At 44.4% G+C, this 27,035-nt stretch overlaps 1 protein-coding gene across 2 annotated transcripts in view; it reads left to right on the top strand.

Annotated features, from left to right (window-relative positions):
• ITGA9 (integrin subunit alpha 9) overlaps positions 1–27,035 on the top strand; it is a 332,491-nt gene that overhangs the window by 287,395 nt on the left and 18,061 nt on the right. For both annotated transcript variants that reach the window (XM_044754042.2, XM_070493860.1), the window contains exons 24-26: positions 8,598–8,723; positions 10,511–10,630; positions 14,697–14,798. In XM_044754042.2, the coding sequence (XP_044609977.1) occupies positions 8,598–8,723; positions 10,511–10,630; positions 14,697–14,798 (348 nt within the window). The remainder of the gene's footprint in view (positions 1–8,597; positions 8,724–10,510; positions 10,631–14,696; positions 14,799–27,035) is intronic.

The following is a 27,035-nucleotide window of genomic DNA, read 5'->3' as shown; positions in this document are numbered from 1 at the left end:
CATGGCATCCGGAAAATGATTATTTACCTTTTGATAAAATAATAATAGAGGACTATATCTAATAAATGCAGAGATAACTCAGTGAATAAGTCTGCTACTTTGTCCTTTAACGTAAGATGGACATGAGCTTTGTTCTTTACCAGAGATGGGTGCAAGAGCTAGAACTGGAATTTAAATAAACCAATACAACTCCAAGGACTGTGTTGTGTCCCATATGGGGCTACTGACTCATTTATTATCCAAATCAACAGACCTTTCTGCTTCCAAAATGTTTCATTATCTATGGAAGGAAAACATTTTTGGCATGCATGTCAAGTGCTCAGATAACATATTTATGTCTCGCTTTTTTGCTGAAGAGAATCTGCCTGCATCTGGAAATTCTTTTGTGTCACTGCGTCTCTGAAACTACATCCCATCTGCATCACTTTAACTCCAGTAAAAGGCCATCCCCATGCTTGTGAAATGGGCCTCATCTGGGGGACTCGTCATTCTCTGATTGAATGTAAAGGAATTGTCTTACAGGGGAGCCTGGCTGGCTGCACTCATGCCTTTCCAGCATGTTGGCCCGTCATACCCAGAGGAAGAGGGTGTGGGGAGAGAATGCCATTGTTTTAGCCAAACCCTAGAGCTGGTGGGGAAAAAAAAATTGGCTTTTATCATAAGAAGTGAGAATTTTAATGAAATGATGGTGGGCTCATACAGAGGTCAAAAATGTACAATGGATTGTGCTCTCCCTTTCCTCCAGAATGTTGCTTTTGAGGCTTTGCCCCTTCATTTTCGGTTACAACTTTGGTCTCAGGAACACCCTGACATTTCGCACCTAATACAACTTTTTACAGGGGTGATGGCCTTAAAGGGATGGGGAAGCAAATCTTTTATTTAGAAGATAATTTTCAATTAGAGTAGAGTTAAAGTCATGATCTCCTCAGGCTTTTTAAAGTTACTATCTTTCCCTTTCTAGGAATTGAGTGACACTGGATCATTCTTAAACTTACTGCTCCTCCCGCTCCAGCCCCAATGCTGTGGGTTTGGCAGCGGCTGTTATTCACGGATAGCTGTTATATGCTTTCCTTTACCCTTTTCAGTTCAAAAAGAGAGCATGGCTCTTCGTTTGAGGGTTGAGGCTAGGAGGGACTGTCCACAGCTAGAACCTCCTGTGAACTTACCTCGTATTGCTGCGATCTTCAAAGTGCTTTTCTTCTTCAGAAATCCAAGTGCTTTTCCATTTTGTCTACTTCTGTGAACACGTTGGAGCCTCTAGCTACATGCAGAAGTAAATATCAGAAAATCAGGACTTGCTAAACTGATAAATAAAGGGATCCTTTTCATAAAGCAAAAGAATCCATAACTTCAGAAGGGTCCACCAAAAGATGACTTTGAGAACCCCTACCTATAACTGATATGCATTCACACAAAAATTGTGTTCTCAGCCTTTCAAATACAGTAGTAGCATAAAGCTAGGCATGTCCTCTATAAGGAACTACCCAACATTGCTATCACTGTTTCTCTGCTCTTACATTAAATAGTGTCATTGCAACTGAAAAAATCAGGGTAGATAAATGGAGCCTTTGAGCATCCACCTCTTCTGTTGTTACATTATTCTTGAAATGAATTAATTGAAATAATTTTCATTATTACAAAGTCTTGAAGTGAATGGTGATACATGAAAGGATTTGTCTTAGGATTTATTATTAAAATGTTGTCATCTTTTACTGTTCTTTGGTCAATACCAAGAAACACTCAATAGTATATCATAGCAACATAATTTAACATAAGGCATAACGTAAAGGACTCTGTAAGCCTGTGAAAGACTGCTTATCACAGTTTACTTTTTGCTGAATGGAAAATATGGAGCTCTTATTTATCTTTCTAGTGGTAAACTTCTTAAATCAGCCTAATTAACCACTTCGTATTATCTCTCTATCATTTTGTGAGTATAGTTTTTATTTCAAACCTTGGAGTCCTAAAATTAATATCACCAAAGCCATTGTGGTAAATGTTCAGCCTCCCACAGCAGAAGGGGGACTTATCTTGTTCCAAGTAGGCAGTAGGTAATTGAATTAGCAAAGAAGGCATTCAAACGTTCTCCAGATTTTCAAACGCAAGGGGCATGTGAATTCAGAGGAGCAGGTGGTAAGTCAGGGGACAGGTCATGTTTACCCAGTTGCCATCAGCTGTGATTGCTGTAACTTGATATGGGAAAGTGGCCCAAGGATGTAACAAAGAACATAAAGTCAATGATTAACAGATAAAAGTGAGTAGACATGAAACACATGTTATTCAAAAATGAACCTATACTGTCTTTAATCCAAGACAATTCAGCAAACATAGTTTTTAGATCAAACTTCACTCAAGACCCACATTGGTGAAGACTCCAAGCGTGGCTTATGGGGAGTCCTGTCGTCATTGAGTTTGTTCCTCTGCTAATTTGATCTTCCATTTCTCTTTTATTGGCTATGTACTGCATTCAAGGCAGTGAACTTTGTACATCAAGCCAGGCTTTGGTGACCTTTCCCATTCCTGGAACCCAGCCAGCTGGAGTATGGTCAAGGAATGGGGCTGATGCTGGTAGAAAGGGACCATCTATGCCTTAGCCTGTTAAAAATATATCAGTAATACCGCATTCCTCAGGTGGAAAGTGGTTCCTTAATTTTGAGCCCTGTTAATCTGCCTTCTGAATAACTGCCTTTCCTCTAAGATTGGGCTACAAGACCCTCCGCCATGTCCAAGCCCACCTCTCCTGCCTTGTTTCTGCCCACTACTATCCAGCATTCATCTAATGCTAGAGCCATATTGAATTTCTAGGCTCTCTAGACTCAAGTCTGTTGTTTGTACCTCCCTGATTTTGCATATGCTGTTCCTCTCTGCCTGGAATTACCTTCCCGCTTCTCTCTTTACTCTCTTGAGATTTTCTTTGTCCTCTAAGATCCAGCTGCAGTGCCACCTCCTTTAAGTCAAGAATGCAGATCATGACAGGGGCTGACGTGCTGGGAAAGGGAGAAATTTGTAGACAAGATTTGTAATTACAATAGGAGCCCTGCTCTGAGGGCTGTGAAAGGACAAGCAATGAGATGATGAACTGGGTGTGTGTGGAGCAAAGGCTATGCAGCCTGCGTGCAAGAAAGGTGGAGCAGGACAGGGAGCTTCCTGGTGGGGACTTTGGAGATGGTGCTCCTTCCACAGTCAAAGCTTGTAGGTATATAACAGGTTACTTAACCTCTCTGGGGCTCAGTTTTCTTAGCTGTAAAATGGTGAAAATTAAGAAGACCAGATGTCCCAGTTTGCCTAGCACATCCCTGATATATGTCTCTGTCTTGCTATTCTAGCTGGTTGACTCTCCCACTTCACTCTCAGAAATGTCCTGGTTTGGACAATAAATTACATAGTCATCCTACAGATAGCAGTACCTTCTGTGCATGAGTGTTGTAAGGATTCAATGTATGCCATAGCTCTTAGAATCATACCTGATGTTAGCTGGTATTATTCCTATTTATGTCTGAACTCAGTATGGAGATGGGGCCTTAAGCAACTGGAGTTGGTTTCCAGGGTGATACACTTGGAATATGAGACTTAGAAAAGAGATTGGAGGACTTTTCTGGCCCTCCAGTCCTCAGGCCCAGGACAGGGACTGTGTTAGGGCTGCTCCGTTCTGGGACCCTGAGGGAGACCTGTGTCCTTTCTCTCATCTTAGGTCAGCAAACAACTCTGAGGTAACTTGTGCAGGCCCCTCTCCTGAGGCTGCAACATGGAAATGCCCTGTTTCCTCCAACCCCTTTATCAGACCACCACAGCCTGGAGAGTCTTTAGTAAAAGCTCTAGACATTCCTTTGAATGGTAACATTCAAAATGAAGGGTGGATTCACTTTTTCAGTATCACATCTGTGGAATCGGCCCTGATGCATACTTTGAACCCAGTATTTCATGAAGCAAGGTTTTGCCAGACCATCTAGAGTGTACAGGGGGCACTTCATCCTAAGGCAGGCCTGGGACCTCGGAGGCTTCTGACCATGAAGCCTCTCCTGACCGAGGCTGACCCGGACTCTTCTACCACATGATATCCACATTCTCCTTGGGCTCCTGACAGTTTCCCAAGTCACCACCTTCTCTTGGTTTCAACTTGCACAATGTTTTCTTTGGGGTTGAGGCATGGGGAGGAGGAGAGGCCAAATACCAACAAAAAACCCTCAATAGCTGCCTTGGCAGAAGTAAGCCTTGACACTGAGGCCCGCATCCTCTTGTCCTCTTTTGTGTGTTTGGTAAAGTTCTTTCATTCACATTCCAATAGACATGGGCCTCATCCAGCTCCAAGAGGTCCAAGAAGATAAGCAGCCATGTTATGGGAAGCATTTGGACTCAGATAGTTTGGAAAATAGATGGGAAGTGAGTGGGTAGAGATGAGCAGGGGGCAATGGCCACAGAGTCCTTGGCCAGCCAAGAAACAAAGCTTTGGACATTAGCACTGTGGTGCTTAGATTATCTACAATGCAAGGAGAAAACATTACTTCCCTTGATTTTGAGCAAAGAGGGTGGTTAAAACCAAGTTGTGGGGGGGGGGGGTGGATGGTCAGCAATTGCTTATCTACGTAATGGGAGATTAGGTGATCCCACGCTCTAATTAAAATGCACAGATAGTCCTCAAAGAGTGGAATTAGCAACTGAAGACAACCTTAGTGACCACATTGGCTACCATCCTAATTTTACACATGAGGAAACTGAGGCCCTAGAGACCTGAACTGGCACAGCTGTTAGGAGGCAGAGCTAGGGCTGAAGCCCAGGTCCATCGAGTTCATCAAGGCCATCTGTGCCACAGGATTCCTGCACTGGGTTCTACTTGCTGCCAACAACCAGTCACATGACTGTGGACAAATCATGGAACTCGGAGCCTCTGGTTCCTTATCTGTCAACTGAGGCCACAGGACCGCATGGGCTTGGAGCTGCCTTCCAGAAACAACATTCCAGGATGCTCTGTTCCCCTTCCAGCCTGAGACAGCACAGAGTGGCCTGGCCTCCCAGCCAGCAGGCACTTTTATCTCTCATGGTCTGGGGAGGAGTTGTTTTATTGCTCAGTGGCAGAAATGGGTCAGGATGGAGGACTCTGGGATTCCTAGGCTTCTAGGCTCATGGTCCCTTCCCTTTGACTGGGGTAAGAACAGGAAGGAATGGTTTCCCTCTGCCTCCACCCCTCGATGATTCCCCCACCCTATCCCCATCCTCAGCCTCCATGCCTGCGAGGCAGGGAAATGGTTACAAACATCTCTGGAGCTGGATGGCCTGCACTCCAGCCCACTCTGCCACCTGCCAGCTGGAGGACCTGGCCTCCCCTGGCCTCTCAGTTTCTCCATCTGTAAAATGGGCATAGTAATGGCACTCCTCTCAGTAGACTGAGGACTGAATGAGCTAAAATATTTAAAACACTCAGAGCCTGGCACACAGTGAGGGCTGAACAAGTGTTGGATATTATTGTGGTTATCGCATACATGTCTGTCCGATGCACACAAAAATCCCTCCCCTTGATGACCCTGGCCGGGGACTGAGCTGCTCAGCTTTGGCTGAGAGAGCGTCTACAATGAGATTAGCTGGTCCCAATCAGACCCGTGCAACACTAAGCAACCTTCAATCTCCTTTTGAAAGAGGACCACCCTGAACCTTCCAGGAAAACGTCCTTTTCGCCGATTGAAGTGATTCCCATGTAACCACAGTCAGGAGCACAACTGGCTGAGATTTTCATTCACCACAGACTCAGTCTCAGCTTCCCTTCTCCAGATTCCACTGGGGCAGATCAGATTTCACATCGGATCACATCACATCATCATCATCACCATGTTCACAGGCTGCCCAAGCCTCCCAAAGGCAAAGAGGAAAATGAAGCTCTGAGCCATGTCTCTGCCCCACAGGGTTGGCACTGAGGCTTCAGTTGCTTCTCACCCCCTTGGCCGGCCATTCCAGCTCCCTGCCCTTCTGTGCTGGCGTCGTGTGAGGTTGACAGCGCCAGGCTCCTCACACCCTAGGCATGATGGTGAAACTGGCTGAGGTGGGGCTCTGCTCCCACACTTCTCCCTGCCTGGAAACTCAAAGCACCAGTTTGCAGAGCCAGGAGGAACTCTGTGCCATCCTTGATTTTAATGAGGGATGGATGCATCCTGCAAGGCCCAGAGGTTCTGTTTCTCTAAACCCAGACCAAATGTGTTTGCGTGGCCAGGCCTGGTCATCTTAACATAGGAATGTGAATGCCACAGGGCTGGAGAAGGACCATCTTTCCAGTGGCCTTTCAGCAAATGTCCATTCCAAAAGACAAACGGGGAAAATGGAGACCCACATGCTTCAGAGTGAAAAATGGTTGGAATTAAGAACATGAGCACGCACAATTTCTCAAATGCTGGAAGACTGTAAATGTTTTCCATCCACGATGTGTTGTATAGGCCTGAATAGAGGGCAGCCCCAAATAATCCAATCCCCCATTTCCCTAAGGAGGTAAATTTAACAGACTTTTTCCCAGCTTAGTAAGAATCAGAACTGTGGTTACCTTTTGGGTGGGGGATGGCGGTTGACTGAAAAGGGACAAGAAGGACATGTTCTGTACCTTCACTGAGGTGGTAGTTATGTGGGTGATTTCTGTCAAAATTCTTCAAATTATTCCATTAAGATCTGTACATTTTAGTGAATGTAAACTTTACCTCAATAAAAAAAAAGTTAGAAAAATAAGTAGTCATCTACTTATATTTAACCTAATCATGTAGTTGCTTACTTAAAATTATGTAAAAATGTATTACTTTCCATTCACACATTTCATAAAATGATTTTATGCAAATATGCATCTTTTGAAATCCATGTATCTCATTACTAAGCCGTTTTTTCAGTCAACAGTTTTCCAAAATGTATCATCTTCAGATCATCTAATTTATTTGAAATGCGGAGCATTTTAAGTCTTTGTTTGATGCTGAAATTTTATTGCAAGACACAAATACCTATTTGTATAATATTTCAGTGGTTGTTTTTCTCAGTTGTCTTGCAAGTGATTATTCGTGATCCTCACTGTATAAGCAATTTATGTTTTGCTTTCTAACATGAACTTTAAAATATTACTCACAATTTACAACAAGTGCACCCCAGGAATAATCACCAAATCTCTGTTAAATTTCATTGCCTCCTTTCCATTAATCCCCTCTAGTGACCTCTCAAAGCTTCAAAAGTCAACATTGACTGAGACCAGTTCTGGCTAATGTGTCTTCCCAGATTTTGTGGTTAAGATAAACCAATTGAGAGTACCAAATTATGAGATGCTTTTAAGAATAGTAAGTCCCAAACTGTGAGAGATTTGTAAAGGCGACACTCTCTTTTCTAAAACTTAATTTGAGGAAATAAACTTTCATCTTATTTATTTTCAGGCATATATAGCAAATCCTGGCATGTATTCAGACCGAAGATAAAAAAGAGATTAATTTAGCAAATTTGAGGGTCTTGTTTTATAGTTCATTAAAAGATTAGCATTGTTAGCTTAAGTTAGAAGTTTCTTTATGTAAAAATTTTAAAATAAATCTTAATGAGAAGTTGAAACATTCTTGAACAAACTCAAACACACTATATTTTACTCAAGGGCATTAAAGATAGGAGGGTTCAGTTTAAACAGATGATTCTGGTTAGAAATGGGATTATAAACACAGTCCTAAATTATGAATTACTAATTATTAATTTTGCAACTTGACCTTGAGTCATGTCCAGTCTTCAGCTATAACCAATGTGATATGATGATATATAAAGAAGACTTCGTTTTTTCAACAGTTTCTCAATTTAGGCATCAGAAATAGTATTGTTCTTGAAGAAATCCATTTGGAAGACTGTAGACTCTTGTTTTGTTTTTAATGTTGCTGTTGCTTAGCCGATTTGGTGCCAGAAGCAAAATCAGATAACTCACCAAGAGCTCACTGGGCATATAAGCTCCATATATGGCTCAGTGTGGTGGTGGCTGACCGACTGTTTTTTTTGGTACCAGAACCCTGTTTTAAATGACATTATATGTGATTGATGCCCTAGTTTGGAGCAGAGATGGGCAGTCATGCTGGATGCCCCTTCTCCTTTCTAGGGAGACTAATATGGGGCTTCACAGCACTCTAGGGGAACACAGTTTGAGACCCTCTGGCAGTGGACCATGCATAAAGGCTTGATCTCAGGAGACCTGGGTTCTGGACTCTGTGATTGTTGGCAAGTGATTTAGCCTGAGTCTCATTTTCCTCATCTGGAGGAAGAACATGAATGCTCCTCTCAGACAGTTGCTGTAAGGATCTTTGTAAATGTGCTTTGGAAACCATGAAGTGTAAGGTTTATTTTGTTCCTCAGGTCTTACTGTTTCCCAGTCCCATCTCATTTCCTAGTCTCATCTGAATTATTTAAGAACTTAGGATCCACATTTTCTATTATTTGGCCTTGTTAATGCTACTGCTTCTGCCTTTCAGCTTTTCAGCCTTATTGTCCACCAGAGAATGGGCAAGGGGGAAAAGTTGACTTTGGGCTCTACTGGCATCACCTCTCCAATCAGGGATTCCAGGCTCATCAGCCATTCTTGGGACGGACCACTCTGATAGATTTCTTTTCATTTTCAGGTGGGCCAAGAGAAAGGAAACTGTTCTTTCCAGAAAAACCCAACCCCCTGCATCATCCCTCAAGAACAAGAAAATATCTTCCATACGATATTTGCTTTTTTCACAAAATCTGGAAGAAAAGTCTTGGTGAGAATTTGCTTACTGGTTGGGTTAAAATGGGTGGTCCTCACTAGGAAGTCTGAGGTGAGAGGCCAGTTTTCTATTTGGCATTTGTGATTTCCCATATCTGGTTTTAATCAATCGGCTTATGAAGTCACAAGGACTGTAGTAAACTCCTATTTTTCAGCCTGAGATTTCTATCAAAGTGTTAAATTTACATTCCAAATTCCGTTGCCTGGCAAAGAGGAATGGTGGCTTGGCAACCCACAAAGCACAAAGTAAAACACGTCTCCAACTAGCCTGAATCTAATCAAGAGTGATGGTTCTTGTACAACTACTTTGGAAAACTGTTGGGCAATATTTACTAAATCTAAACGTGTCTATACTGTCTGACCCAGCAATTCCACTTATGACACAGCAATACCACTTGAGGTATATCCCCAAGAGAAATCAGTACTTGTGTCCCCCAAAAGACGTGGACAAGAATGTTCACAGCAATCTTTCTATAGCCAAAAGCTGGAAATGATCCAAATATCCATCAACAGAAGACTGAGTAAACAATTGTGGTGTATCCATACACTGAAATATTACGGAGAAATAAAAAATCACTACACACAGCAACATGAATGAACCTCACAGACATAATATTTCATGAAAGACGCTAGAGACAAAAGGATACATATTGTAATGTTTCACTCATATGGAGTCTAGAAATAGCAAAGCTATCAGTGGCAGTGGAGGTCAGGAGCGTGGTTACTTTTAGAGGAAGATCAGCAGGAGGGGGCATGAGGGAACCTGCTTAGGTCCTGGAAATGTTCTACGTCTTGATCCTAGGTATAAACATGTAAAAACATATCAAGATGGACACTTTAAGATTTATTGTTTACTACACAAGTTATACCTCAATTTTTTTAAGAAGTGAAGGTATTAAAGATGGAATCGTACTGCTTTTCCACAGCCTCCTTTCCCCCATATCTGTGATTATATCTCTTCAGCTCCTTATTTTGGCCTATACACATCTCATTCACATGTTCTTCCTCACTCTTTTTCCTGTAGAACAAGTGGGACTGTTTGCCACTCGGAAGATTGGGATTTTTTTACTTAGATAGTACTGATGATACAACTGTTTTTAAGAGTCCTTAGAACTGTTAGATATAGTGATAACTAGTTGTTTGACAGATGCAACTCTGTGTCTGGTTGAAAATTTTACCCTTCGGGTGAAACATCATGAAGATATGTATATACGTTTCGGATCCTATGATACAAAATAGAAGAATTCCTCTTTTGTAACTTAAATTTGGAATTTAGGTTTCTATTGCTAATTAATGTGTTCTCTTGGTGAAGCATATATTTTTGTTTACTCCTGTGACTTCTTAGCCCTCTAATTGGCCCTACCTAAAAAAAATGGGCATAAAAGTGTATTTGCCCCTGCACAGGAAGAAGTTACATAATGTAGGAAATACATTTTGTGTTCAAAACTCATAAGATGAATGTGTTCGGAATGAGTAAATGTGTTTCTTTTTAAAAACAATTATTTCTCCGTGAGAAATCCAATTTTTTGGTCGGATAAACCAGTAAGGTCCCTTCTCCCAGTTGCTCCACTTGCAGACATCTTCTGGTGCACACCCAGTGAGCAAGCCCTTGATTGCCCTCTGGTGGTAAGAAGGAATGATTGCATCTTCTGTGGATTTCATCTGCCTGGAATTGCCTTAGTCACCAGAATAGAAGCTCATGGAGCCCTCTGTTTTATAAATTGCCATGGATTTATCTTTGTTCTTAATATCGTTTGCTGATTTTCTGATTTTTCTTCTCAGGACTGTGAAAAACCAGGAATTTCTTGCCTAACAATGCACTGTAACCTTAGCGCACTTGCTAAAGAAGAAAGTCGTACTATAGATATTTACATGCTGCTGAACACAGAAATATTGAAGAAGGTAAGTCCCATGGAACTGCACTCCTGGGGTTCATTTAAAAGGATTTGAATTGGTTTCCTCATGAAACTCTGCCTGCCCCTTTTAAAACTTTCCTGGCAAGTACCATTGGTAATTCTGATGCTGGAGGATGGCAGGGAAAAATACTAGACCCTTGCCATTCGAAGTGTAGTCTGAGGATCAGCAGGACCAGCATCACCTGGGAGTTGTTAGAAATGCAGAATCTTAGACTCCACCCCAGACTTACTGAATCAGCATCTTCATTTTAACAAGCTCCCTAGGTGTTGTGTTTGCACGTTTAAGTTTCTCAGACTTTAGCTTGCATCAGAATCACCTGGAGACATTATTAAAACACAGATTCCTGCAGGTGGAGTCTGAGATTCTGTAGTTCTAACAAGCTCCCAGGTGATGCCAATACTGCTGGTCTGAGGACTGCATTTTAGATCTGTTTGGCAAACCTTTTCTATAAAGGGCCAGTAGTAAATATTTTAGGCTTTATGGGCCATGAGTCTCTTGCTCAGCTCTGCCATTATATTGTGAAAGCAGCCATAGATAATACTCACACAAAAGGGCATGGCTGTGTTCCAATAAAACTTTATTTACAAAAACAGGCAAAGGGCCAGATTTGACCCATGGGTCATAGTTTGCTAACCCCTTGCTTCAGAGAAGTCCAACTTTTGAACCTCAGGTCACTTTGCTAGTTATCAAAATGACTTTATCAAAGTTTATCAAAAATGATTTATAAAAAAATACCTCAGTTATTGAATTGGTGGCCCTTAAAAAAATCATACAGGATCTGGCCCCGTGGCCGAGTGGTTAAGTTCGTGCTCTCTGCTTCGGCAGCCCAGGGTTTCGCCAGTTTGGATCCTGGGCGCAGACATGGCACCGCTCGTCAGGCCATGCTGAGGCGGCGTCCTGCACAGCACAGCCAGGAGGACCTTCAACTAGAATATACAACTACATACTGGGGGGCTTTGAGGAGAAGAAGAGCCACACACACACAAAAATTATACAAATCCACTAAGATTTATTTTAACATAAGAACTGCTAAGTATGAAAGGCCACATCCAACGAGATGCTTTAAAAATAATCACAGGTGAAGATAAAACAAAATATGCTTGTTAGCCACAGAGATTCTATTTATTTTCCTTGGGAAAAACCAAATGTGTTAGTCCATATAAACGTGTCAGTATATGAATGAATATCCTTAGAAAAGTCATTCCAATGTTATTTTTCAGTTAGGCATGGCAGTAACACGCTGATCTGAGAAGTCACAGGCACTGGAAGGTATGGGATGTTTTACCCACTTTCCATCTGTAGCTGGTGCAGCCCCCACACACCCGTGGAGAGAGGTGCACAATTCTGCTTTCCCCGATTGCCTTTGGTGGGAAACTGGTTTGGGGCAAGTTGGGCTCACGCAGCAGTGATTCCCCGTTGTACCTCTCCCTTACAAAAGGACAGTGTTGGGAGAGGACCAGGCATGAATTAGAGCACCACTGGCATCCTGCGATCCCAGAAGGGAGTCTAGAAGGCCTGCATCACAGGAAGTGCCTTCCTGGCATGGGTCCCCAGGTCAGACTGAGGGACTATGAGTCTGTATGCTCACCCATCCTGTTCACCTTCTTGACAAATGGCTCTGATGACAGTTTTATTCCCCATGCCACACTTTCCACTGTCGACAGAGCCCTGATTATGGCACTGATGGTGGAAAGCCACTCTGACTTCTCCTTCACCCTCAACCCAGATGGCTGCTGCTTGCACTTCAGTCATTTGTGCTTCATTTAACTGCAAGGCCTCAAGCCTTCCTTGTACACAGCTCTGTGGCCTGGTCTTCTGCATCTCTCTCTCTCAGTGATCAATGGTGACCCTTTGCCAAGGAACATGTCCCACCTATGCTGTCCCCATGGGCCATCCAGCCCAGTCTGCACCCCAAGAGAGGAGAAAGCCGTGGGAGTGTCATATGTGGGTGTTGGAGGATCATTCTCCCTGAAAGGACCCTTTCAGCAGAAACCAGAAGTTCCAGGTACAGAGGCAAGCCTAGAATAAGGCTGACCTGGAAGCCAGTTGGGGCCCCAGCTGCTCCTGGAGCTTGAAATGCTGGTTGGTCCCCTGAAGTCAGCCACGACCTCCCTTGGGGAGTGGAGCACGAGATGGCTCCAGGAATCCTCCCAGCCTCCCTAAGGATGTGGAGCAGCGCCAGCCTTGTGGTTTGCCTGGGCCTACAGTTGTGTTTGTTTTCCTTAGACCTCAAAATCCAGTCCCAGATGAGGGAATTTGAGGTTCTATTGTTTTGACCTTAACAAATTTTCATTTGAAATGTAGGATCTGATTTTTTAGATTATCAGAGGATTCGGATTTCTTTGAAAGTGTTCTTCTTCTACAAGCACTGGGGCCTGTCCTGTGGCAGACTCCTCATCTGCTCAGCCTTTAACTTTGACAATTATCATAATCATCTCATCATTGTTGTTATTATTGTCAATATTAATATTCCAAGATGAAGATGATGATGATGATTATCCAAGATTGGAAATACAGTATATCCTGACACATAAAACCACAAATTTGCAAAACCATTAAATTCGTAAAAGATTGTTTGCATACAAAATTATTTACTGCTTAATGTGAGCTAACTGGAGCAGTTCCTTTGAGTGACAAGCTTCCCAGAAGTACTTAAAATGTGTTTTATTGCTGTCTTAAAAAAGAACAATAATTAGTGCCTACTTCCCAGGTAAATATACAAAGTGGCCTCCCTGTGCATCCTCCCGGGAAGGTCTTTGTGGTTTTTTTGGCAGAAATGAGCAGAGGGCCCCCTCAGAACTGTTTTCTATAGAAAAAGTCCTCCACTTTCATTGTTTTGAGTAGATTTAGCGAGAAGTGGGTCAAAGCTGGCATCTGGTATATACAGTCACATGCTGCATAACAACATTTCAGTCAACAACGGACCTCATAAGATTAGTATCATATAGCCTAGGTGTGTAACAGGCTATACCATCTAGGTTTGTGTAAGTACCCACTGTAATGCTCACGCGATGATGAAATCGCCTAACGATGCATTTCTCAGAACGCATCCCCATCATTGAGAGAGAAGTGACTGTACTTCCTTGCATGGCAGGCAGGCTGAGTAAATGTGGGTGGACACACTACAGGATACCCTGCTGGCAGAGTCCCAGCCACACCCACAGGTGGGAGGCCAAATGCTCCAGTTGTCTGTCCTGCGTTTCCACGACAGAAGCCGGGCTGCCTCTCCATTCGGCAGTCAGTGCAGCACCACTGATTCCACTGGCTTGAGCTTCTGACCCTTCCCTAAGCCATAGTTTTGCCAACCCCTGTCTTTTTCCAAATTTCTTCTCCATCCCTGCCTTGGAGCTGTTTTCTCATTATTTAGATTAGTGGCTTTGAATGTGAGCCCACGCTAAGGCTTCTGACTGCATCTGGCCAATGGCGTCTTCCTGAGTGTTGGATGTGCCCACTCCCACCCCAGTCCTCTTTCTCCTCAGGTCATCGCCTAATTTATAAGCCAGATGCTGCACCCATTCTCATCTTTCCACTAGGTGCCCTCTTTCCATGTTAGATGGTTTTGACCCCAAAACAGTTTCATTTAAGAACAGAGTTAAAAGTAACTCATGTGAAGGGTTTGAGGGTTGTGGGCAGGGCAGGAAGATGCTTGAGAAATACACATCGGATGCCTGCTGTGGAATACCAGGTCTGGATTTGTTGGATACAATTGAATGGTTTTATTCTCTACTTTTTGTGAATATGTCAATATCAATATCCAAATATCTGGCTCTTACCACTTGGAAACCACGGCACACGAGCTTGCATGTGTTGAAGGTTGGCAAAACTCCACAGTTTTTCAGCATCTACCATGATATGAAAGAATTCTCAAGAGAGAGACTAGAAATCTGTGTATGTGGGTGCCTGGGATGAGGAGGTATCTAGTTCAGTAATAAAATTTTTGTCTGGTCCGCATGGAATCTTGGAATTTCAGTTCTGCCTGGTACCTCAAGGTCCAGCCATTGTCATTGAAAAATCTTACCACTGTAAGATTGTTGTGTTGTTTCCTCCACAGGACAGTTCATCTGTCATTCAGTTCATGACCCGTGCCAAGGTGAAGGTGGATCCAGCCCTAAGGGTGGTGGAGATAGCCAATGGCAACCCAGAAGAGATAGCGGTGAGTCAGCCACCCCTGGGACAGCCCTCTCAGAGAGTGAGGGAATCTGGGTGACTTGGTGCTGGAATTTGAGGGTAAAGACATTCTCTGAGCCAAGATATTGGCTTTGTGGTAGACCGAAGATCGTGCCTGCCTTGGCTTCCAGGCCCCCGTGGAGAACTTCTGTGGTCTGCTCTTGTTGTGATAGCATTGTTCTTAAGGATGCGACTATTATGTGAAAGCTCCCTACTGTGATTGACCAAAGGAAAAACAGTCTGGAAGTACCCTTGACAGGGGTTGGATTTCCACTCTGAAGCCAAGACTATTTTTATCTTTTTGAGACCTTTCCCTGAAACCTCATCTGCTTTCCCAATCACATTGCTCCATTGATAAACACTGGGTATTTTAAAAACAAGTTGTTTGAATAACTTAAAGAGGTCACATCCAAATTGCCAAGTCCTAAAACCTTCTCTTTCATTCTTTATCTACCCCCCTGTCCTCCATAAAGTGCAGTTGGCATGCAGGCCTCAGAGACATGGGAGGGTGCCACAACCAGAGGCTTGGATGTGGGGGTGTGGGCAAGCCTGGAGGGAAAGTGGAATTGTACTGCCTTTTATTGTTTTTCAGGGGTAGGGAGGCTCATCGTTTGACCCCCACATTCAGATCCTAGGCAGACAGAAAGAGGAGACAGCAGTCCGTGAACTGGTTTGGCCAATGAGCTGTGTAATCATGCTCCCTTTTTGCATCTCCTCCCTTGGAATTTATCTTTTCTCAAAGGAGACTTTACTCTCTCTTGAAAGAGTCAGTGTTGCAGTGGAAAATTTAGAAAAGTGATAAATTCACAAAGATTATTTACTTATAAAGAAAAGATTAACTTATTTTCTGATAACAGTGGGGACACCACATGTCTAAATGTTAGGGTGGAGATTCACCCAAAGCCCACTGTTGTAAGACCCTGGTTGGGGAGGGTTCCTATAGAAAATAAATCTCTGGGGACCTCAATGAAATGTCAATCCTGTTCCTATTTATGGTGAGCAAGAGACAAGAACATCAGCTAGCACAGAATGAATATGAATCCGTGAATGGTGAGGGATGTTAAAGCTGCACCAGGGCTTGGGCATTTCATACTCAGTGCAGGTAAGAACTGTCAGATGTAGACCTTTCCTCCTCTGTTCACATTGAGAAATGGTCCAAGCAGTGATTTTAATTATTGAAACTGAATGGGATGAAATAGAATGATGCTGGAGTCATTCACTATGTAGGGTCCGTTCTTCTGGCAAGCCAAATATTTGGAGTTGGCTTTTGCCTTTTCCTCCCTACTTGTCCATTTCACTGCTAATTCAGGCCTTCACCTGAGAAGTGAGGGAGAATGGTGATTCACTCCTCCTTGTCATAACTCCGGTTAAAAAGTTGAATGAAATACACGCCCAACATGAGGGGTTTAGAATGTTCTGGTAGACCACCGTCTCCCCACTTAAGAGCTAATGGAAATAATTAACAGGTTTCCTACAGGTGGAATGCCTTGTGTAGATGAAAAAAAAATGTATCACTGGGCACATTGCCTTCAATTGGAACACTGAGCTGTGGGATCCAGGAAGACATTGCTTAACATCCCATTGTTGGATTCTGAGTCATCTGTACACCCCCAAAATACCATTTCCGTTAATTACTGTTCCATTTTGAGCACGATGGCCATATTTTCATTATCAAGAGTTCTTTGGAGGAAGCCCTCATTTCAACTGATTTTTTCCAGTACTCCCAAGAAAAAAGTAACACCCATCAGAATTCCACAACTCCCCCTTCTCCCTCCTTTCCATGACTTTGCCTTTTCAGTCGATGAGCTAAGATGAAGTTCTGCAATCTGTTCTCAACTTTCCTGGCAAAAAAACTCTTTTCTGAGTAGGAAGATTTGCCTTTTTAGAGCAAACGTGTTCTTCCCTGCGTGATTCCTCTGAATGCCTGGCTCTCTGTCAACCGTCCATCTGAGGGGAAATTTCCATAGAGGCTAGCCACCAAATTTAAATCAGGCAAAATTTCACAAGATTTTAGATTAGACACCAAATTTTTATGGCCTTGGAAGGAATAGGAAATGTTCTTGCAGCTGGTATCGAGCAGGGTGTGGGTGTGAACAGAACAGTCAGATTTTTAACCACCTAAAGTGTACCTGGTGGTAAATTTAACTGATAGGGAAATTAAATAATTTTCCTGTGACTCTTTGTATTTTTTATTTTTATGCCATGGTATGAAGTGCTTTACAGAGCATTTGGGTGAATACCTATAAATGTGTAATAGATTCTTGAGACATTTGCCCTGTTTATTAATCAATAGATCCGGGGGTACTTCCGGGTGAGTGTGAGCATTTGTCCAAGACCAAGCACACCAAGTTTCCCTGGCTTTGTGTAGATCCAAACCTGAGAATTCCAGGCGAGACCTGTGGGACTGCATTTGGTGCTGGTTGCCAGGTGCCAATAATATGTTGGATTTCTATTCAACCCAACCCTTCTTACTTTTCAGGGAGAGTTACCAACAACTGAGGCTTGAAACTCCCCCAAAGCAAACCAATAATCTACGGAATCAGCTCTGTTACTGCGAGCCACGGCCCCAGACTCCCTTCTCAGGCTGGTTGGGAAACTTGTATGAATTACGTAGCAAACCTATTTTCTTGATATTTGAGAATCTCAGAATATATGATAAACACATAAATCCACAGATGAATAAGTCAGTCATTGCCTTGTGGAGCACGCAGCAGGCAGGAGGGACTGGCTCTCATTTCGACAGAATCAGAATGGATTAGAAGGATGTCTGGTTGCTCTCAGAATTGCCGGGAAGGCTGGAGAACCAGACTGTGGATATGAGAGGAATCAAGAAACCTGGGGCCAGGACGACAGGCTCAGTCAGGCCACAGGAAGAGCCTGGCATGGTGACCTGGACACAATTGTCCCTCGCTTCTCTCAGCCTCTTGTCCTAGGAAGAGCCTCTCACTGGCTGAGATTAGGTACCTGTCACCCGGGGACCAGGCACCCCAGGGAGAGCAGGTCGCTGGCCTTTTCAGCTATTGTAGCATAGCCTCCCCCTCACCCTGAGATTCACACAGAGGAAGATTCCCCAGCACTGGAAGGGGTTCAATTCTAGTCTGCTAAAAAGTGACAAATGTCCGCTCCGTGTGCTTCTCTAATTCGGAGGGTCAGTATCGGGCCAGCTAACCCTTGGCTTTTCTTAGGGCTCCCATCTGAGCAGAGTACCTGTTCAATCATTTAGAGGACTTTGTTGCTGGTAACTTCCTGGGCACGCTGCAGCCTTAATGAGAGAGCAGAGAAATCTTTGTCCAAAGATGGTTGAGGAGTGTTTGTGCTTTTTGCTTTGTTTTGTTTTGTTTTGTTTTAAGAAATAATGTGCTTGAATGAGCAATGGTTCCTTGCTGACTTGACACGGCAAATGTTTGGGGCCTTTCCCCTTCTGCCATGGGAACCGAATATCCAGAGATGTGTTCATCTCCCTCATGCAGCCCACTGCCATCGGCATCCCTTACCCTGCAGAGGGGAAGACAGGTCATAATTTTAACAAGTCCCCGGAGATTCCGCTGTGCCCTTCCTGGAGTAGAACCACTAAACCTCTTCCTCTAGTGAGCAAATGGCCTCTGATGCTTGGGGAGAAGAAGGGACTTGCCCAAGATCTCACAGACTGAGCCAAGGACAGTGTCTAGAATTCTTGACTCCCAGCCTGGTGTTCCTTCCCCATCTCCCCTGCAGGCCCTCAGGCTCATGGGAAGCACTGAGCCTTCTTGGATGAAAGGGCCTGGACAAAGGCAGAATATCCAGTTTGGAAAAGAAAGAATTGACTTGTTTTAAAGAATCTCTGTTAAAACTTACCAGGTGTCCTTGGAGTCTAGCCAGCTCCTTCAGGCTGGACCTGGCTCTTCTCACCCCAGTTGGGGCTTTCCCTCCTCAGTCTGAATCAGACACCGGAATGAAGACTGTATCCAGGCTCTCACTTCCAAATGAACCTGCCCCGTCAAGCACTAATTGCTCAGGACAGCAAGTTCCAGCTTCAATTTCTCTGAAGCCATTTAGGTTCAATTCCCGGTCTTGGCCCTTTCGGGAAGTCAGTCCTTCCAGTTTGGCCTTCCCTCTGTGAATAGGGAGCACTGCGTCTCCCTTGGGAATCAGAGAAGCCTGGGTTCAAATCCATCGCCATCACATCCTAACTGTGTGACTTTGGGTATCAGGTAGGCTCTAGGAGCCTCAGTTTCCTCTTCTCTAACACGGGAGAACCGCTTTCCACTCCCTGGACATTTGCCCTTTCTTCTGCTCTCTGCAGTTGCCCCCCACCAAAGACACAAGCCAGGGTATCTCAACCAGAGGGATGTCATCTAACATGGTAAACAGATTGACTCCAAGAGATGCTTCTTCTAGTTCCTTTGTTGTACTGCTTCTTGATGCAAACTGTGCAATTTTTACTGTCATTAAGTGGATTGTGACTTGTGTTTTACCGTTATGTGGCCAATTACAGTTAAAATTATATTCCACATGGCAAGAGAGTTTCTCCCCCTTGAACCTCAAGTTATATTGAGATGTAGGATGAGGAAGAGGGTCATTGGAAGATCACCACCTCCCCCATCCTGTACCATCATCAAAAGTTGGTGGGCGGTCCTCCTCTCCTGACCCACCACCCGACGTGAGAATTAAGTTATAACCATACGGAATTGAGAAAAATCCCAGCATAGTTTGCCAAAACACATGAGCCATATTTCCTAATGGTCACCAATTGCTTGTTAATTTGATCAATATTTATTGAGGGCTTGCTGAGGGCCAGGCCCTGTACCAAGCACTGGGGGATGCAACAGGGAACAAAATAGACATGGTCCCTGCCCTCCCAGAGCTGAGTGAGGGGGCGACAGGCAGTACACAAGGAAGCACAAAAGGGTTTGTTTCAAATTGAGGTTAGTTTCATGGGAGCAGCCTGCTTTAGACTGAGGGGATCAAAGAACGTTTCTCCAATGAAGCTGAGACCTGGAGAGTGACAAGGAATTAGCTTGCCAGACTTGGGGAAGAGTGACCCAGATGGGGCTCGGGGCAAGCTGTAGAAAAACCCAAACCACTTGCTGTGTTCAAAGCTGAGACCAGTGTGGCAGGCACTGGTGAGCAGTGAAGGCATCTGTGAGGGAAGACAGGCCAGGCCATGTAACGCCAGGGGGCAGTTAAAAAGAGAAGCCCTTGAAAGCTTCTGTTTTGAGCAGGGAATGGCATGATCCAATGTATATTCTTTGAAAATCACAGGCTACTGTGTGGACGATGGATTGTAGAGGGGAAGGGTGGAACTAAGGAAGCTAGTTAGAATGTTGTGTCTGTCACTTGGCAAGAAATGATTGTAGCAGAGGGGATAGACATGGACAGATAGGTTTATATCAGCAGAAATGTGGCAATTTGTGCTAGTCACATGTATGGAATGTCTCTCCTAAACGGTTGGGAGGGATCAAATGGCATCTTAATGAAAAGCCCCTTGCCTGGGGCATCCACATGGGCATTCAGTTAACAGTGGCTCTCACCATGTAAAGAGACAGCCATGGACAGGATGAACCAAATGAAGAATAAGCCTCTCCCTCCCCCAAATCCTCAAGTCTTCGTCAGTTTACTCTGAACCGATGATTTCCAGTCATCATCATGATTATCATCATCGTTATTTTTTTTTAAACAACAGAACTTATTTCTAAATTGAAATATACTTTGGTTGAATCAGAGGGAGGGTACCTGGAACTCCCCCCGTTTTTATCTCCACCTTCCCTTGGTGGCTTCTGCACCCCTTCAATGAGCCCCTTGGGTCCCAGGGAGCCCAGGGAAACCCTGCCTTGGAAGGCTGCCTTTTAAGACAAGGCTGCTGTCCAGTCCATCAAATTCTCTCCCTAGACCCACATTGTACCCCCAATAAGTGTAAACAAGAAAAATTATTTACCCTCAAGACTTCCATAGCACAAACAGGTGAACAATGCACACATATCCATGGCCAGACAGACGTACATGTGCACACAGCACAGTATGGTCATGTGTTGAGAGTGCCTGTGCTGAAGAGGTTAGGGCAGGCCGCATGGAAGGAGTGACCCCAGAACAAGTCCTGAAGGAATTTTCTAAGTGGACAGAGGAAGGTCAGGCACTCCAGATGAAGTCAGATGGTGTCTTAGGTTAGATTCTCGAGGAGCAGACCCTGAGATGAGGATGTGTGTGCAAGTAGCTTATTAAGGAAGTGCTCCTGGTGAGACCAGGAAGGCGGTGAGGAGACAGGATAGGGGAAGGGAAGAAGGGTAGTGAGGGTGAGAACCCTGGCCTCAGCCTGATCCCGTGGGGAACACCTCAGAGTTGGTCCACCTTGAAGCAAGGGAGCTGGGTTTTCATACTCCTGTACCTGTCAGTCGTTGACTAGGGGTGGCCCCGGGAGTTAGTAAGTGCCAACCAAGGTACTTCACTCTCTCCTGATGCACGCTGGGGGAAAGTGACTTCCAAAAGCTGCCCTCCACTGGAAGCGAAAGCATGCAGAAGCTGGCGGTTGGGCCTTGAGAACTGATAGAGGAAGCTGAGGGGATCTGGGCAGAGAACCTACAGCATTTGACGCAGATGGAATAGTCTCTGCCCCACGTGTAGCTCCAGGTCTCTCTATACGTAAGGACTTCATTGTTTTAGATTCGTTTGTATATGTTCTATTCTGTGAGTGCTGGGTGTTTGATGTGGTTATCTCCTGTCACTCTCACAGCATTCCTGTGAACTAGGTATTATTACTCCCATTTTCTGTTGGAGAAACTCGGGCTCCAGAAGGTGAAGAGACCTACTAGCCTGAGGTGCCACAGTTTGTTAGTGGAAGAGCCAAGATTGGCTGCCAGGCCTGCCCATTTGCAAGCCCTGAGTCTACCCTAATCTTTTGCTCCTCTGACCTGTGCTGTCCTGTTGCCCCATGCCCACACACAGTGGGAACCCCATTCTGAGCAGGTGGTAGGAAACACAGTCATGGGTGGTAAACAGCTGGCCCTTTGCCTTAGGAGTGACCCTTGGCTCTGGGGGCCTCAGGAGCACACCATGTTCTGACTTAGAGGTCTGTTGATTCTGGAACTCTTCCTGTTGTGGCCTGATTCCTAATCACATGCACAGCTACTCATCAAGAAGTACTTCTCCAGGGCCCTTGCTAGCTTGAGTTAAATGAGCTGCATTCTCCTCCTCCCTTTAAAGAGCGGTGGTGAGGATTACCAGGAATAGTAGATATTAAACCTCCCAGCACAGTGTCTGGCACACAGTAAATTCTCAACAAATGTGACCCATTATTAACAACAAAGGAATTAACACCAGCCCAGCCCATTCCTCTGGAAATTCTAACAGAGCAAGGAATTTCTGAAACCCGGCACCTGACAAGTGTGGGCGTGTTTGACATCTCTGTTTATCACAGCACAGACTTACAACCTCGATCTTGCCAAATGCAGTTTATTTTCTCTTTGTTGATGTCGTCCCCTGAAGTCTCCCTGCTCCCTTGAGCTGGGTGCTTTCTGAAGGGTATGTTCTGAGAGCAATTTAAGACATGGTTCCACTGAGAACGTTTGTCCCAGCTCCCACAGCCTTTCTCCCTACTCCCTTCCCTACACCCCCACTGGCTATTAGATGTAATCAGAAGCAGGTGAAAATGTCGTTCCATTGTCCCAGATGTTTTCCCCTTTCTACTTTTAATTTACATAAATCCTTCCCTCTGTGAGAGCGTGTGTGTGTGTGTGTGTGTGTGTGTGTGTGTGTGTGTGTGTGTGTTGTTGACTGCAGAGAGCATCTTGCTGTTGTAGTTGACCTTCAGCTGACCTGGGTCTGGGGTCGAACCTCCCCTCAGGGGGGTGCTAACTGAACTATCCCCCTAGCACTGGAAGCCCTCCATCCAGCAGAGGCCTGGGCCAGGGGTACCCCCATTGAGGTCATGTTCTCAGGCCTTATGGAGACCTGAGCATTTCCAGCTATGGCATTAGGTATATTTGCAATGGTCGGAATGTAAAAGTTTCCAGAAACACAGAAGTGGATCAAGCACTGTGGTTTAGGTTTGCCAGCTGCCTCAGACTGGAAGTTGGCTCCTGGTTGTTCCTTGATGCCAGCTTGCAAACCTCAGGTACATTAAGCTTTACAGCAGCAGGCAGGATGCCCAGTGCTGGGCTTACCATCAGCCTAGCCTGTTGTCTGTCCTCCTCAAAGGCTCTGTTGAGGCAAATCCTCATGCTCCTCATTTCCTTACGCTTTATTAGTTAACGTCCACCACATAAGCCCTCCATCTTCAGTCTGCGGCCGTGCCGTCATCCATCCCTTCACTGGTCAGAGCTTCTGCCTTCTCCATCTCTCAGCCTCCTACCACCCTCTAAAACCAGACTCCCCTTCAACCTCAGCCTTTTCCCCCCTTTCACACCACCTTCTCCCCTGGGAAAACCACTTTCCTTGCAACCCTCTTACTGGGGCTGTTTGTTCCTTAAACCCCCACATGAAGTTCTCCCTTCTAGTCTATATTCATTTCGCAGCTAGAGTGCTCTTTGCAAAATGCAAATCATGTCACTCCCCTGGTTAAAACTCTCCGTTGGCTTCCCATTCCTCTTAAGATAAAGCATGTAATTCTTAACCAGCCTCCAGCCCTTCCTCCCCCTCCAGCCTCATCTCATCCCTGCCAAGCTCACTCCTGCCATAGGGCTTTTGCACGTGCTGCTCCTTCTCCTTGGAATGATGTTCCCTCTCCTCTTGGACTAGTTAACTTCTGCTTATTCTTTAACTCTCAGCTCAAGCAGTTCCTTAAGGAACTCTTTCGGACTGCCATGTGTCTCACAGTCTTTTATACCCATGAACCTCTCCCTTGGGGCACTTTCCAAAATTGTAATTTTCCATTGATGTGTCTAATTGGCCCATATTTTCTGGAAGTGGAAGCTCCATGAGGGCAAAGACTGCTTCCTTTATTCATCAATGAGCCCCTACAGTGCCTGGCACATAGTAGTTGCTACATTTGTTGAACGGGTGGACAGACAGATGGACAAATGGGGTGGATGCACAGATGGGTGGACAGACAGATGGGGGGTACTGCGCACAGGGATGGATGAATGGCCAGGACTCTCCCAAAAGAAATAACACTTGCAAATATATTTTTTAAAGTAGAGAGAAGAGAAGCACACTCAGAGACTCCAGGTTCAGATCCCATCATCTCTTTTGTTGCAGACTGAATCCTATTGATGCTTCATCTAAGGCTATGGCAGAACGGACATTTCATTTATTAATTTATGTGTTCATGAATCACATAAGGAATCACTACCTTGGTTTAGGTGACAGGGGAACGTGCAATTTGAGCCCTTGTTCTGTAAGAATTCACAGTGTACTGGAGTCCATCAACAGGAAGATACATCACTACCTTACAGAGTGGGAAGGACTTAGAGCTGGGACTATGGAGTGCTCAGCTGCGGTTTTCAAACTAAGCTTTGTGGAGCTGTGGGTTCCCTGAGTTGGTTCAGGGGCTGCTGGGGTACAGAGGGACAGGCTTGGGAAGGGAGACTGAGCAGGCTGGGCTCTGACTGCCAACCTTCTTTACAACCAGAGAATCTCCACTTTTTTCTATTATATACATCAGGATGCTACTGTAGGTTTTCTCTGATAAAAGAGGTTGAAAATTGCTGTTTCCGACAGCTCAGAGAATGATTAATTCTGCTGAAAAGAGAGGAGTAGATCAGGCTTCTTGGGAGAGGAGATATGGGAGCAGAATCTCCCTTTTTAAGTTTTTCTAAAATCTGGCTTTGAAATGCTCAGTTAAAAAATAATCTTAAGGGGCCAGCCCCGTGGCCGAGTGGTTAAGTTCGCGCGCTCTGCTGCAGGTGGCCCAGGGTTTCACCAGTTTGAATCCTGGGCACAGACATGGCACAGCTCATCAAGCCACGCTAAGGCGGCATCCCACATGCCACAACTAGAAGGACCCACAACTAAAAAAATACACAACTATGTACCGGGGGGCTTTGGGGAGAAAAAGGAAAAATAAAATCTTGGTAATAGATTTGGTAATAGAAAAGAGAAAAAGTACTCATAATCTTAAAAAACGCCTATGTACTTTTAAAATTTCCTACCGTTTGTCTAGACAGTTGAAGTCTTCTAGATATTAAATTGATATGCTGATTTTCTTTTCACTTTATCACTTATCATTTTTATCATGTTATTGTGTTTTCAAAAGTACTTAAAACTTGGAAATCCGTCAAAAAGATGATTGCATGTACTTTCGATGGCTCACTGGAACATTCCCTAGCCCCTTTCTACTCAAAGTGTGGTCCTGGAACAGCAGCCCTGACATCACCAGCAGGCTTATGTGACATGTAGAATCTCGGGCCCCCCTCCCAGACTCACGAATTCAGAATCTGCATTTTAACAAGGTTCTTCATGTGATCCTTGCACACATGAAAATTTGAGACAAGGTTTAACAGGCCTGCCTAGCTCTCTAGGGCCCAGATTCTGTGAAGTTATATATTAACTTGTAGGAGACTGATAAGTTATCAATGCCTTTTGCCAGTTAAGATGAAAATGATTTCTGTCTGGCAGGAAATATAATCCTAAAGGTTATAGTTTATTGCCCTATACAGTATTAACCAGTTTTCTATCTGATTTCAGCATTCTTTTTTTCTTCTGTGACTACACACATTTTCAGATCCTTCTTCGAAGTAGCTTTGCCATCCTGCTTAATAATGAATTAAATAAATCTTTAAAGTATATTCACTATGTATTTGTATGTATATATTTGTATGTTTTTAACTTTTGAAAATTACACTTTGACAGCCAGATATATTATCATTTTTCATAGCTCTGCGGTGTTCTACTTTGTGATTGACCATAATTTACTTAATTATTGCCCTATGGTTAGACATTTAGGATATTTCTATTCTTTACCAATATAAACAGTTCTGCAGTGAACATATTTGAATATAAAACTTTTTCTGTGTTTTATGTTTCTTTGAGTAAATTTTCAAGTACAGAACTAATGGATCAAAGGGTCTGAACATTTTTAAGATGCGCAGTATTGGAGTCTGTCAAATGGACATGAATGGAAGAGCATTCCAGGTGGAAAGCAGCCTGCAGAGAGACTGGAGACCGCAGGTCTCACAGGGGAGACGACTCTAACCAGCTAGAATGTGAATGAATGTCCTGCAAGGGGATGGAACGGTAGGAAGGAGGCCACATTGTGAAGAGCCTGGTACCCTGAATTCTGTATTCAGTATAAGGGAAGCCATTGATAGTGTAAGTGGAGAAGCGAGCTGATGAGACCTGGGCTTTAGAAAGACAACTCTTAGTAGCAGGGAGGCCACTCCAAGGCTCCTGAAGTAGTGCTGGTGAGAGAAGACCAGACCTGAACTGGGGCAGTGACTGAGTATGGAAACAAGAGAATGGAGAGGAAAGGTATTTAAAGAGGTACAGGGGCTTAGCCAGGATCACCCGCTTGTCAATGGGAGAGACATGACCTGTCAGTACTTCTTGACTCTCCACGGAGTCCATGCTGCTGTTCCTGCCTTTGGGTTTTTATCGAAAATGTGACTTCTTACAGGATCTGTGCAGGATGCTCAGATCATCACCCACAATGTGTTTATTAGAGTCGTGATGTGCGGGAACCAGCTCTGCCAAAGCGTAAAGCACACGTCCAAGAAGATGAATGGCATCACTAAAAATAAGAAAGATTAAACACACATTCCGGGGAAGTGACAGGGCATTCTTTTGGAATTTGCCAGACTAAACTGTAGCAGATACTCTTAACCGGCTTTACAGCTGACCCCACTGAGCTCACAGCCTGTCTCAGCAATTCATTGCCAACAAGGAGGCTGAGCAGACTCTTATTACACGTCCACACACCAGGAGCTTTCACAAACCTACCTTATTTTCCCTTTCAGACCTCCATTTCACAGAGGAGGAAACTGAGAGTGATATCTTGGTTGCCTCAGGTCATGCCGCTTGGCCATGGTGCCTCCTGAGTAGTCTGTACAAGACACCACGGGAGACTCAGAAGGTGGGAGGTGATTCGATCCGCAGCTTTTTAGGGGAAAGAACTCAAAGGCATGAATCTGACTTTAAACACAAGAATCTCTAATCAGAACCAGGTAGAAAACAGTGGGCTTATGACGACAGACTTTAGAGCCCATTTCTGTCCCACCACCTCCCGCCCCCAAGTATTCCTCCTTCAGGATTGCCTATGGCCTGAAAATCACTCTTTGTAATGGCCCCTAAATGGGTAGGATGGATAGATAAACTG

Source organism: Equus asinus, chromosome 21, assembly GCF_041296235.1.
Source record: "Equus asinus isolate D_3611 breed Donkey chromosome 21, EquAss-T2T_v2, whole genome shotgun sequence".
Taxonomy (NCBI): Eukaryota; Metazoa; Chordata; class Mammalia; order Perissodactyla; family Equidae; genus Equus; species Equus asinus.
The sequence above is the reverse complement of the archived record's forward strand: the minus strand, read 5'-3'. Positions and strand labels throughout refer to the sequence as shown.